This window comes from Megalobrama amblycephala, linkage group LG6, assembly GCF_018812025.1.
Source record: "Megalobrama amblycephala isolate DHTTF-2021 linkage group LG6, ASM1881202v1, whole genome shotgun sequence".
In the NCBI taxonomy this organism is placed as follows: Eukaryota; Metazoa; Chordata; class Actinopteri; order Cypriniformes; family Xenocyprididae; genus Megalobrama; species Megalobrama amblycephala.
The window spans coordinates 40,295,508-40,309,218 of NC_063049.1; the positions used below are offsets into that span (position 1 = coordinate 40,295,508).

Genomic DNA, 13,711 nt, shown 5'->3' on the forward strand with positions numbered 1-13,711 from the left:
TAGACTCTGTATTAAATATTAAAAAAATAAAAGTTTACAAAAGTAATTAAAAAGAAAAAAAGTGGATCGTTTTGGAATCAGATCATGACTCCCAGAATCGGAATCGGATCGTGAAATGCCTAAAGATTCCCAACCCTATAATATATATTTACAAATATTTGGTTGTACCACCTGATAAAAAAAAAGTCAGAAAATGAATTTAAACACTGTGAAATATTATGTAACAACTGAATCTTGTTTAAAGGTCCCGTTCTTCGTGATCCCATGTTTCAAACTTTAGTTAGTGTGTAATGTTGTTGTTAGAGTATAAATAAAATCTGTAAAATTTTAAAGCTCAAAGTTCAACAGTGTTGGGTGCAACACTGTGCAACACTGAGCGCATGCATCTCCACGTTATGGTAAGAGGCGTGACCTTTCCGGGCAAGATGCGCTAAACTGCTGTCGAATCACAACACAGGAACCTCTGGCACAATCAGAACTCGTTACGTATTTCTGAAGGAGGGACTTCATAGAACAAGGAAGTCATCAGCCCGTTTTTATGACAGTGGAAACAGCGGTATACAGATAAGTAAATTATGTGAAAAATACTGTGTTTTTTTACACGTGAAACATGAACACGTTATATTGCACACTATAAACACAATCAAAGCTTCAAAAAACCACGAAAAACGGGACCTTTAAACATTGTTCTACCAGAAAGACTTGGGAGGCAATATAACGAAACAATGATAGTACCAATCAGCAAGCAAAATATCACAAGATAAAGTTCTTTGGTGTAGGCCGCGTCCGTAGCTCACATCCTGAGGGTTGCGGACTTTACGTTTCCCGCCTGAAGATGAAGGCAGGGGCGTAGCCGACCCCCAAAAAATTGTGAAGGAGAAGTGTCCTGCCAGGACGGAGCCTACCCCACCAAGACTTTGAGAGGGAATGTATGGTGAATGTGGTGAATCTTGTGGTTCTTGAAACAGAGATAAAAACTAAAAAAAGGGGAAGAGAAAGACCAAGAGAGGGAGATAACAAGCAACATAGAGACAAAGGCCACGATAGGCCAAATGGAGATGAGACCACAATAGGGCACATGGAGACAAGGCCACGATAGACCACATGGAGATGAGGCCACGATAGGCCACATGGAGACGAGGCCACAATAAGCCACATGGAGACGAGTCCACGATAGGCCACATGGAGACAAAGGCCACGACAGACCACATGGAGATGAGGCCACGATAGGCCACATGGAGACGAGGCCACAATAGGCCACATGGAGACGAGATCACGATAGGCCACATGGAGATGAGATCACGATAGGCCACATGGAGACAAGGCCACAATAGGCCACATGGAGACGAGATCACGATAGGCCACATGGAGATGAGATCACGATAGGCCACATGGAGACAAAGGCCACGATAGGCCACATGGAGATGAGGCCACGATAGGCCACATGGAGACAAGGCCACGATAGGCCACATGGAGACGAGGCCACGATAGGCCACATGGAGACGAGGCCACGATAGGGCACATGGAGACAAAGGCCACGATTGGCCACATGGAGACGAGGCCACGATAGGCCACATGGAGACAAGGCCACGATAGGCCACATGAAAACGAGACCACGATAGGCCACATGGAGACGAGGCCACGATAGGCCACATGGAGACAAAGGCCACGATTGGCCACATGGAGACGAGGCCACGATAGGCCACATAGAGACAAGGCCACGTTAGAAAATTCATTAAAGCTACAGAAGCTAAAAATACAGAATCAATGATGAAAACGAGATAAACATACCACCACCACTAGTTTTTGCAGAAAATTACTAGATTAATGATGAGCATTTGAGTTGGAACACAGCAGTCCTCTTCATCTGATGTTAGTAAAATTTCTAAACCGTGCTTATGGCTTGATAGAACTTAGCCAAAAGGACTCCATCTAGCCGTCAAAACCTGCCAAGAGAATCCGCAAAAGAAATTTAACCAGATAGCATGACAGATAAGTACGAAAATACTGAAATACTGAATGCCATTGAAGAAAGGAAACGCTTTACTTGACAACGCTTTACTAGCTAACCTTAGCAAGCTATTGAACCCTGCAAAAGCTAGCAAACCATTGCAAAAGGATAACAATGCAAGTATTGTTGTTTAATACCTCAGTGAAGAGAAAAACTGTTGTTGTGGCAAAAAAATCAACCTGACTCTACTGCATAAGAGACAAACATGTCTAATTGTCTTTAAAGGTTTTATTTCTTGCAAGAAAGGTCAGACAGGTCATACAGAAACAGAAGTAGCTGCAGAGTGTAAGACAAAGAACGAAAGCTTCCCCTCACTTTTATATCTCTAACCTCCAAGGCCGAAGCCTCTGTCCTTTTACCATGTTAGGAACATCTCTTAGCGGCTGTAACTTTCCACACGTTGTTAGCACAGACATGTTTTTAACATACATCTTGCATGTTCCCATACCATATCTTGCTCTTTCTATTTCTAACATCTGTTAACACTATGTTAAACATTACCACTTAAGCCAACATCATACCATGTTCCATAAGCTTCACATATTTCACAAGAATACAGGTAAAAATCATATGAAAAATTAAAATTTCCACAACAATTATCATTCACTGATAATCAGTCACTACTTCTACTTCATTTCACATCACACTCTTAAGGGTTAACCACTAGTCATTCATATTCAACTTAAAATATCATATCCAGCAAATTTAAGTTCTTACATCACATTTATGCTCTTCATCTCTGATCTTCATACAAACAACAAATTCAGATACATCGCCTAATCATAAAACTAATGATAACATCCTTCATTTTACAGACATATAGCATGCATTGTTTAGCCCCTTCTATGCCCAAAAATGGGTTCTTCCAACCTAATTTAAAATTTTCAGGCATACATTCATTAATTACCATCCCCCTTTTTGATGTATTGTTCATCAATTTATCATAGTGGTTGGAGACATGTTCCTCTAAACAACATTTGCCATCAACACTAAACTAAAATCCATCTTTAATTCTGCAACCAGATTTCCTCCAGCTTTCTCTGTCTCTGAACATGCTCTGTAAAGAGTTAGAAAAATCATGGTTATTTTCAGATAACAGATTACACACAATCTCCTGTGTCTGCTCCAGCACTTCCTAAAGAAACAGAAACTTTTTTTTATTAGTTTGGGCACAAACAAAAATTCAAACCACAGCACCTCAAAGATCGTCTTCTACCTCAAACCAATAACAGGCACCTGTGTAGATAGCCACAATTCTTTCCACCTTGACTTCTCCCTTGTATTCAGTCATAAAAACTCCTAACTTCTCACTGTAACTCACACTAGACACAACATCCCCAAATCGCAGTTCTCTTCAACTCATTCCCTTAAGTCTTATGACCACTCAACGCTCCCTATTCTGGAAAATCATAATACTTAAAGGTGCTCTAAGCGATCCTGGGTGGAGTAACTTCCTGTTGACGTTTGAAGTGTTGTCAAACAAAACAGAGGCTAGCTAGTCCCTCCCTCCTCCTCCACCCCTCCGTGCTTCGTGAAACAGTCATGAACGCGCATTTAAAATCATTCTTGTCGGTTATTGGCTGGAGCATGTTTATTATGTTTCGAGGTCCAGGCTGCACCAGGTAGTTTTTGTTGCCGTTTTTGGAGCTTGTGGCGACTACAGAGACCGCGTTTTTTTTACAGTGTGTTCAGGGGACAGGCAGCTAGCGGATAGTGAGGAGATGTTTGCTGTATGTGACAAAAAATGTTTTGACCTAAAAACGCGTGACATCACTTAGAGCACCTTTAACTAACTTTTCTATATCTAACATGCATCTTTGGCCATACAATTTTCTCATTTGATAAAACACTGCTGCATCATATTCTACAACACCCCCGTCACTTCACATTTTGCAAGCTTGCTCTGGGACTTCCCCATTTTGGCTCTCTCGACTCGTATGGACTTCCTTTCGGGGTGCACCTACTTAATCTGTTGGACGTCTCCTCCAGATCCGATTGTTCTACCCCAAAATCGGAACGGGTTGAGCCTCAATGCTCGAACTTTACCCAAAACTGAGCCTCACTTCTCCAGCTCAAGCGTTTAAACTGTGTCACTCCTTCACAAATTTATTAACTTCAGCACTCGTAGCTGGGCTCAGTCCCAAAATTTGCTCCAATGTGACTCAGTCTAGATTTCTCAGAAATCTCCCCCTATGGAAATGCTTTTGCTGTACCACATGATCAGTTTTAGGGACTTCTTGATTGCGCTGCTTTTCTTTAATGATGTTTCGATTATGTCATACAGCTTCAGTTCACTTTTTCAGCAGCGCCCCCACTGCCGTTTGGGCTTACTTCCCACAGATTGTTTCAGCTTGTATGACGCACCTTAAATTTCTCCCCTTGAAATTATCTGTACTGCTGCAGCGTGACCTCAATTCCTAAAACCCCCCAGAACTACGACCACAGAGTCAGCTAGAGCCACCAAAATGGTTTGTCCCGTTTCCTAATTGTCTTATTTTACCTGTTCATAAAATTGTCCTTTTTCACTTTCCCATAAAACTGATATTTAAATCACAAATTTTTCAATTTTTCCTGTTTCCTAATTTTCCAAATTTACTAAATCAAACTTACTCTTAATTCCCCATAAAATTTAGATTTATCTCTTACCAGAGAGTCGTGTAGCCACCTGGGTTCGTTTTCCTATTCCAGTGGTGGCCCCCTCTGGACCCTGGTGGTCGGCCCCTCATCCCTTAATCTATTCGGGGTAGGGCTGAGACTACTACTAAGTCCAGGATGATCAGTCACCGTCCACCCTCGGGTCCAAAAGGCACATCCAAGGAATCTCAACTTCTGACACCAATTGTTGTGGCAAAAAATCAACCTGACTCTACTGCATAAGAGACAAACATGTCCAATTGTCTTTAAAGGTTTTATTTCTTGCAAGAAAGGTCAGACAGGTCATACAGAAACAGAAGTAGCTGCAGAGTGTAAGACAAAGAACGAAAGCTTCCCCTCACTTTTATATCTCTAACCTCCAAGGCCGAAGCCTCTGTCCTTTTACCATATTAGGAACATCTCTTAGCGGCTGTAACTTTCCACACATTGTTAGCACAGACATGTTTTTAACATACATCTTGCATATTCCCATACCATATCTTGCTCTTTCTATTTCTAACATCTATGTTAACACTATGTTAAACATTACCACTTAAGCCAACATCATACCATGTTCCATAAGCTTCATATTTCACAAGAATACAGGTAAAAATCATATGAAAAATTAAAATTTCCACAACACTGTAAAGTGCCCTGCACAGGAGATGGGGGAACGATAAGCACAAGCGAAATGCTTATAACCAGGCAGGGGCAGAGTACTGAGCGCAAAGTAATTCTGATATTCGAAATGCGGTAGGCTGCACCATTGCGATGAGCGTATCCACAATAGTCACGTCGCAGAAATTGCAGTGTTTAGACCAAAGTTGCATGTGTTTAGGTCCTGACAGATGAGCACACTATTTCTGTGAACACCAAAAAGCGCTCACTTTACCATCTATTTGTGCTTAGACGGACACGCACACACGGGATTATGTCAAAAGTCCTAGTGCATACAGTGCTTATGGCTTAGGTAACGCGAACACAGAAAACCGATATGGATCATTATAGGGGATCGGCGCAATCGATCTTCGCATTCGATGAAATGTTAGAATATCATCAGGATGATATTAGAATTTGATCTAGCTTACAGTCAACAGACTAATACACAGAACAGCATTACAACTTTAAGCATGCTCAAATGCAGATTAGTATGATAGCATGACACTAGACCAAGTAAAACAGTTCTGCGTTATCTCACAATTTTAATTTGACGTGCGGTGACGCGCAGCTAAGATGGCAGCGGCCTCATTTTTGCTTCAAAACTGCTTTTCAGAAATCTTTGGGTAACGTCACGGACACTACGTCCATATTTTTTTACAGTCTATGATCTGAACTAATAAGTGATGTAACATTTGAGTCTTCCCGGCAGAACTTGCGCTAGAGCTTCATTTCATGACTCAATATTATGCATTTCAACAATTTTGAAAATATTTTTTTTGTTTTGAATTGTTATTTGTCAATGACATAAAACCTCTTGAAAAAAATGTACCAAAAACCATGTATTTTTGTTATTGTATTTGTACATCCACAGCCGAAAATATTCTAAAGACAATACACCTGTGTATGTTGATGTTAGTATTTACTTATTTATTTTGCAGTAAAGTTGAACTGTTTGGCTAAGGTCTCTGTGTCAACTGTTTTGAGAGCAGTTACATTACTTTGGAGAAATGTGTCAAATCTACTGAGAAAAACTGTAACTGTTCATGAGATAGGCCTGAGGAAAGAAACTTTTCTTGTCTGCCTGTTCTAGTTCTCTGTAGCTCCGACCAGACAGCAACAGTTCAAAGAGAAAGTGGCCTGGGTGTGAGGGGACCAGAATGATTTTACCAGCCCTTTTACTCACTCTGGATGACTACAGTTCTTGGAGAGTGAGGAGGGTTCTACTAAAGCAATAAGCCCCAAGAAGCCATGGTTCACAACTACATTCTCAGAATATTTGTGCTGTGTGAACAGAATCGCACTGGCCATTGCAGTAAGTTACCAAAAGCGAAACCACACACAAAACACCTTAGCAGAGCGGTTCTTTCACACTGACTGATGTGACAGAGCGCCACACAAGCAGCTCTGCTAAGGTGTTTTGTGTGTGGTTTCGCTTTCGGTAACTTACTGCAATGGACATATGAGCTGCGTGTCATCTGAAGGTGTTAGATCCAGTCACTGTTCTCCACCAGAGCGGCTATCATCAGTTTTGTGTTTCTTTTCCAAATTCAAATGCTGTGTCATGTGCGAGATGTCGCAAAGGACATGACACGCATGTTCAATGGTTAAAGACCGTATAAAAAAAATAAAAAATGAATGTTTCATAACCAAGTCAGTATATTGGCCAATGAGACCTGAGCGAACACAAATGAGAAAAGTAATGAAAAATCCTACCACTTTTATACAGACTGATAAAACACAAACAAGAGAAGTGATACTTGTACTAGAAAAGTCTGCTTTGGGGGATCTAAAATTATATCCTAATCTGGGCTGCTAACACAAAGGTCAAATATGTGAATCATAAACTGGAAACATCTACCACCACTGTGCTCATGAGCAGTACATAATCACAATCACAGGCTGCCCAAATGGAAGTGTCACTACTGCTTGTGACATTCAGAATAAGACATGTTTACTATGTCAAGTAATGAAATATTTTTGTTGTTTTCCATTGACGAAAAATGCTTTATAAAGCTATAAACATACTGTAAAAAAGGAAAGTAGGAAAGTAATGCACATCCTAAAACCTCATCCTCATTACTGTAGCTTGTTTTTTGTTTTTCTCATGCATATTCTGCAGCAGAAATATTTGATAACCGTATATATGATCAGGATTATGAGTGACACGGCAGAAAGCAGAAACAGTATGACATCAACAGAGTGATAAGAGTACCAGGGCATTTTGTAAGAGTGTGTGTGCAAGTGAGCAGCACCTTTGTGCCTCATAACAAACTCAATCCAGAAGATGGCGTTGTCCAGAGGCTTCAATGGGACGTCCTTGTGAAGCCTTGAGAGCCTCTGCATGTTCTCCCTATAAGAGGGCTCATGAAGAACCTCTTTAACAGTTTTAAGAAAGGAGTCCTTATCCACTGTGGCAAAGTCTACATTCTTGGCTACACCCTTTACTCTCATATTTAAAAGATTACTATGCTGGTCAAAAATCAGCCCAAATCCAATGATTGGCACCCCGTGGTAGATGGCTTCTTGAATTCCATTGGTTCCTCCATGTGTCACAAAGGCTCTGGTTTTAGGATGACCCAAAAGATCATTCTGAGGAATCCAGTCCATCATTAAGGTGTTGTTCCCCAGTGCAGATGGTCTCTTTCCTTTGTACCTCCAGATGATCTTCTGTGGAAGTTCTGCAAAAGCTTCAGCAATTGCCTCAGCCACATCATCAGGAAGCTGACCAAAGAGAGTGCCCAGAGACATAATGATGACACCATGCTCAACAGAGCTCTGTACAAAGTCCTCAAGGTCTTGTAGAAGAGGCTTTGATGGCTTGCACTGAAAACCTCCAATGTAGACAATGTTTGGCATAGTGGGACGTGGGAATTCAAAAATAAAATCAGCTCTATGGAGCCACAGATCAGCACCCTGAAGTAAAGAAAAGTAGGATGTTCCTGGGCCAATGAAACGTTTACAAAGTGCATTATAATTTGGAGTAATCATTATAGCTAGCTGTATTTCTGGTATGATGTACATCACAACATTCTTCACTCTTTCCAAGAAAGTCATGCGGTCTGATAACTCCAGCATTGAAGCAGGAATATAAGAAAGTGGTGAAGGAGCTATTACAAAATGAGCCTCGCTGTAAACTGTCCAACGGACATTGAAGACAATGGGCAGTTTGAGATAATGACCCAATAGGACACCTCCAAACATGGCTGGATCTGTTAGAATCAAATCATATTTGGAATCTTTTAAGGACTGCATTAGCTGCTGGTCTTCAAACATGTTGATTATAATCTTGTTTTCTACTTCAAGCATCCCTAAGTAACTTTTCCACATTATTATGTCCAGCTTCAGACGAGCCCAGATTGAACCCTCCCTCATAATTCCCATTAGTCTAGATGTAAATGTCTCAAGTAATTCTTCACTAAATCCTCCTTCAAACTTGAGATTGATTGATGTGTAATGAGGTGAGAATTCTTTGATGTACCAGCTGTCTGCTATCCGAATGACTGTAACTTCGTGTCCTTTGGCATGAAGTGTTTCAACCAAGATGTTCATGTGGATCCAGTGACTGCCAGCCACGGGAAAGACAAGAACCTTCCCACTCCGAACAACTGGGACAGTCGTCAGAAAGAGGGTTAGCATGATTGGACCAAGCACCTGAAAAACCTGTCCATTTATAGTACCTATATCGCAAAGGAGGGAAAGCGATTAAGTAAGTGTTTACTATGTTAAAATACAGTAGCCTATTTGTAAATTTGAATAATTATGGTTAAGGTGCAGTATATCATTCTTGCTTTCTTAAAAAAAGAAACTATATTGAATCTGAATCTATAGAGGAAAGAGAGGCAAATTTTAGCATTTAAAAATATGAAATTAATTGCATTAACTCCAAAAAACAAACCATTATTGACATCCCTAATTTATACAAGACCCATATTTATTTGATTAGGGAAACATTCAAATATTACACAGCAATATAAACATGAATCACAATAATGCATCTTTTCAAGAGAAAGAAATTCTCACCCATCATTGTGTATTTTGGAAAATCTACCAGGTTAACTTATGTTGAATGGAGTGCAAGTCATCCAACTACAAGCACAGACTTTGTCCTTGTTTGAAAGTTTATTTAACAATCATTAAATGGAAAGGGGCATTACCTTCAAAGAATTAGTTAATTAGTTACTATTCAATAGGGGCCGGTTGCACCAGCTAAGCTTGTAAGACTAGACTGGACATAAAATCCGTTTAAAGTCCTGCATAGAAATAAAGGTGCAATAGAACATTTTCGGAGAAGCTAGCAATAGCGAGCTAGCTTTCAAATCATAACATCCCACCCTCCCTTCAGAGCACTCTCCAAAGCCATGCCCCCTCCAAAACACATGAAGGCACACACAAAGATGCTCTCAGCAAAAGCACCCTTAGTATTGAAAAATGTGTCCTAGCAATTGTAAAAAAAAAAAAAAAAAAAAAAAAAAAATACATATATATATATATATATATATATATATATATAATCATGTTTCAAAACCAAGTCAGTATATTGGCCAATGAGAACTGAGCCAACACAAATGAGAAAAACTGTAATGAAAAATCCTACCACTTTTATACAGACCAGGGGGTGGACTGGGGCAAAAAAGTGGCTCTGGGGATGGGCTTTCTGGCACAAAGCGGCCCATCACACCCAGTCCACAACACACCTCACCATAAAACCCACCAGCTCATTATGCACAGAGCAAATTTTTTACACCACTTTTTATAACATAAAAATATAAAGGCTATTTATTCAAATGCTTATCATTAAAGGTGCTAAAGAGGATATTTTCGTCGACTGAGAAACCAAAGACTGTTACTGAGTTTTTGAAATGAGCGCATGCGTAAGAACAACCCCCCTCCTTCGAAGGAACGCCTCCCAAAACTCGTAAACACTCGTATTGGAACACGAGTGTTTACCACCAGCATTCACTGTGTTGTGTTAGTGGATTCATTATGTCGGACTCACCGCAGGTAACTCATAATCTGCAGTTGTTACTCCTGTCTCCAGACAAAAACATTGCATGCGGCGCCTGTGGAGTGTGGAAAGTTACTGGAGCGCGCAGCCGCGCTCGTCTCTCACAAGGAACGTCACGGCAGTGATTGACAAGCCAGAGGGCCAATCTCGTGCACAGATGATGTATATTAATTTTATTCCTTTCAGTGCACCTAATAAATAGTCTTTTATCAGTTAGTACAGTTTCAAGTAATATTGCAAAAATGTATAAAACAAAACATCCTCTTTAGCACCTTTAAAGGAACACTCCACTTTTTTTTCCAACTCCCCTAGAGTTAAACAGTTGAATTTTAGCCAATCTCCGGGTCTGGCGGTACCACTTTTAGCATAGCTTAGCATAGTTCATTGAATCTGATTAGACCGTTAGCATCTCGCTCAAAAATGACCAAAGAGTTTCGATATTTTTCCTATTTAAAACTTGACTGTTCTGTAGTTACATCGTGTACTAAGATCGACGGAAAATGAAAAGTTGCAGCAGGCGCAATGATATTACGCAGCGGCTGTGACCCCGTTTGCACAGGGAGCGTGCCTTGCAACCATGGAGACATTTGTGAGAGGCACTACGTAATATCACTGCGCCTGCTGCACTCATGGTATGGCAGCAAAGTTCCTTGATTATTACGAAATTAAACATATTTTAAGAAATATGTTTAAGCAATTGAGAAAAACTGTAATTTCAGTGTTTATACTGTTTATACTATAATTCTGTCTGAGGACATGAACAACTCCGGTTAGAACATCACAGGTTGAAAAATGAAATTTCTGTCATTAATTACTCACCCTCATGTTGTTCCAAACCTGTAAGACCTTTGTTCATCTTCGGAACACAAATTAAGATATTTTGATGAAATCCGAGAGGTTTTTTTATCCTCCACAGAAAGCAATGAAAATACCACATTTAATGTCCAGAAAAGTAGTAAAAACATTGTTAAAACCGTCAACGTGACTACAGTGGTTCAACCTTAATGTTATGAAGTGACGAGAATACTTTTTGTGTGCAAAAACAAAACAAAAATAACAACTTTATTCAACAATCTCTTCTCTCCCATGTCAATCTCCTGTGGCCTTCTGACGAAGAACCTGGAAGCGCTGAACGTCAACAACTTATGTTCACACGAGTGGTTGCGGACACTAATATTTGCTGGGTTCGTTGGTATTTGCTCTGAGGTTTCAGTGGTATTTGCTCTGAGTGCATTAAGTTATTCCGAGTGTTCTGAGGAGCTTATTCATCATTTTCAGTCTGAACAGCGTGAGAAATAAAACATTGGGAGAGAAAATGAGATAGCTGCTATTGAACAGGCAGAAACAGAATTTTTCTTCTCAACTGACTCAGCGCAGGGTGACATTAAGTATTGTTGTCCAAATCTCAGTTTTTGGAGTTTTGCAAATAATCGAAATATCACACATCTCTTCCCGTAGGATATGAATACACTGCTGTGCAAACTTTTAATGCTCTCCAAGATAATAATCTAAGATGGTGGAAATGTACAGTGGCTACTACTTGTAATATTAATTAGCAATAATGGTACATATAAAATCCAAATATTAGATTATTTTATAGCCAAAATATCTTTGTACTTCTTGGTATCTCAGTGGTTAAAAATGACCTTCCTTGAAAATCCAAAATCACATATAGACATCACACTGAATTCAAACCTAGTCTTTGGACTAAATTAAACCCTAAAATCTTTTAAAAGAGAAAGTGGTCATGTAAGGACATTAAATGTTTTTAGTATATAGGCTAAGGAGGTCGGTCTTTATGATGGCAGATTGTAAACTGGTATAGCAAATTGGTATGAACAGATATTAAAGTCTGCTGCATTTTTATTGGAACTTACATATGTGTTACTGTATCCTGAAATTATGATAACACCACTTTCAGCAAACTGAAAAAGTCTTATTTATAGGCTACCTTACCTGCAGATATTGTAAACTTACATGTCGTTGCACAGCCATCTAGTGGAAGAAGAAAGAAATGCTGCAGTCTCGCATCTGTGAATACAAATACAGCTGTTTAGATTGTAGTTTAAAAAACCAAGAAGAGTTTCTTGTATAAGAGATTATGTAAAGTAAGCATGGACATGAAATATTGAATTGAGTTAAACATTTTTTTTATAGACTGTCTTAAAGGATTAGTTCACTTTCAAATTAAAATTTCCTGATAATTTACTCACCCCCATGTCATCCAAGATGTTTATATCTTTCTTTCTTCAGTCGAAAAGAAATTAAGGTATTTCATGAAAACATTCCAAGATTTTTCTCCATATAGTGGACTTCAATGGACTCCAAACGGTTGAAGGTCAAAATTACAGTTTCAGTGCAGCTTCAAAGGGCTCTAGGTGATCCCAGACATTATTTTCTAAAATAATTAAAAATTATATATACGTTTAACCATAAACGCTCATCTTGAACTAGCTCTCTTCTTCTTCTTCTTCTTCTTCTCTATCAGAATTCCGGCAGTGTAGACACTGCTAAGTGTATTACTGCCCTCCACAGGTCAAAGTTTGAACTAAATTGTCATATACAATATGCTTGTGCAAGTATATAACAATTAGTTCAAACTTTGACCTGTGGAGGGCAGTAATACACTTAGCAGTGTCTACACTGCCGGAATTCTAATAAAGAAGAAGAAGAGAGAAAGTTCAAGATGAGCATTTATGGTTAAAATGTATATAATTTTAACTTTTTTTTAGAAAATGACTTATCATTTCGCTAGATAAGACCCTTATTCCTCGTCTGGTATTGTTTAAAGCCCTTTGAAGCTGCACTGAAACTGTAAATTTGACCTTCAACCGTTTGGAGGCAATTGAAGTCCACTATATGGAGAAAAATCCTGGAATGTTTTCCTCAAAAACCTTCATTTCTTTTCGACTGACGAAAGAAAGACATAAGCATCTTGGATGACATGGAGGTGAGTAAATTATCAGGAAATTTTAATTTGAAAGTGAACTAATCCTCTGCAAAGAAAAAAAAATAGTCAATAGCAAAGTAGTAAACATCGAGTTAGCAACAAAATGAACACTATATCAATTAAAATATTAATGTACATGTTAGCAGGCTAGATTTCTTCCTCTGTTCACCTTATTTTGCAAGTTATGCGATTTCATCCGTTTCACTAGCCGCTATAGGTAACGTTGCTAAATAACTAGAATAACAAAGTGCAGTAAACGGAAAAACTATTTTCTCTACAAACCAGTTTGTTTATAATTACGACTTAATAATATCGTTGGTAATAAACACCAGTTTGCAATAACAAACTGTGTTGTACAGCTAACAAATAACGCAGCGGATGACACCGGAAGCCAGACTACTTAAATTTACAAATGGCCGCTCCCGCTCTTACGCTAAAAATAAAGTAGATA

General features: G+C 39.2%; 1 protein-coding gene and 1 long non-coding RNA gene across 3 annotated transcripts in view; both read right to left on the minus strand.

Moving 5' to 3' along the window:
* Positions 1–13,708, minus strand: part of LOC125270720 — a 40,503-nt gene extending 26,795 nt beyond the window's left edge. Inside the window, exons 1-2 of the long non-coding RNA XR_007185440.1 lie at positions 13,430–13,708; positions 12,267–12,341 (exon numbers count right to left, since the gene is read on the minus strand). This is a non-coding gene — a long non-coding RNA (uncharacterized LOC125270720). The remainder of the gene's footprint in view (positions 1–12,266; positions 12,342–13,429) is intronic.
* LOC125270713 (UDP-glucuronosyltransferase 2C1-like) lies at positions 2,961–9,663 on the minus strand. Of its 2 annotated transcripts, XM_048194604.1 has the most exons (3): positions 9,326–9,411; positions 7,558–8,982; positions 2,961–3,068 (listed from the first exon to the last, which is right to left on the minus strand). In XM_048194604.1, exons 1-3 carry the CDS (start codon positions 9,330–9,332, stop codon positions 3,019–3,021), a joined length of 1,482 nt encoding a protein of 493 aa, XP_048050561.1. In that variant the 5' UTR covers positions 9,333–9,411; the 3' UTR covers positions 2,961–3,018. The 2 variants fall into 2 exon arrangements, with proteins under 2 accessions (XP_048050561.1, XP_048050560.1); XM_048194603.1 differs by lacking the exon at positions 2,961–3,068 and having other exon boundaries at positions 5,167–8,982; positions 9,326–9,663.
* Positions 13,709–13,711: the final 3 nt, after the last annotated feature.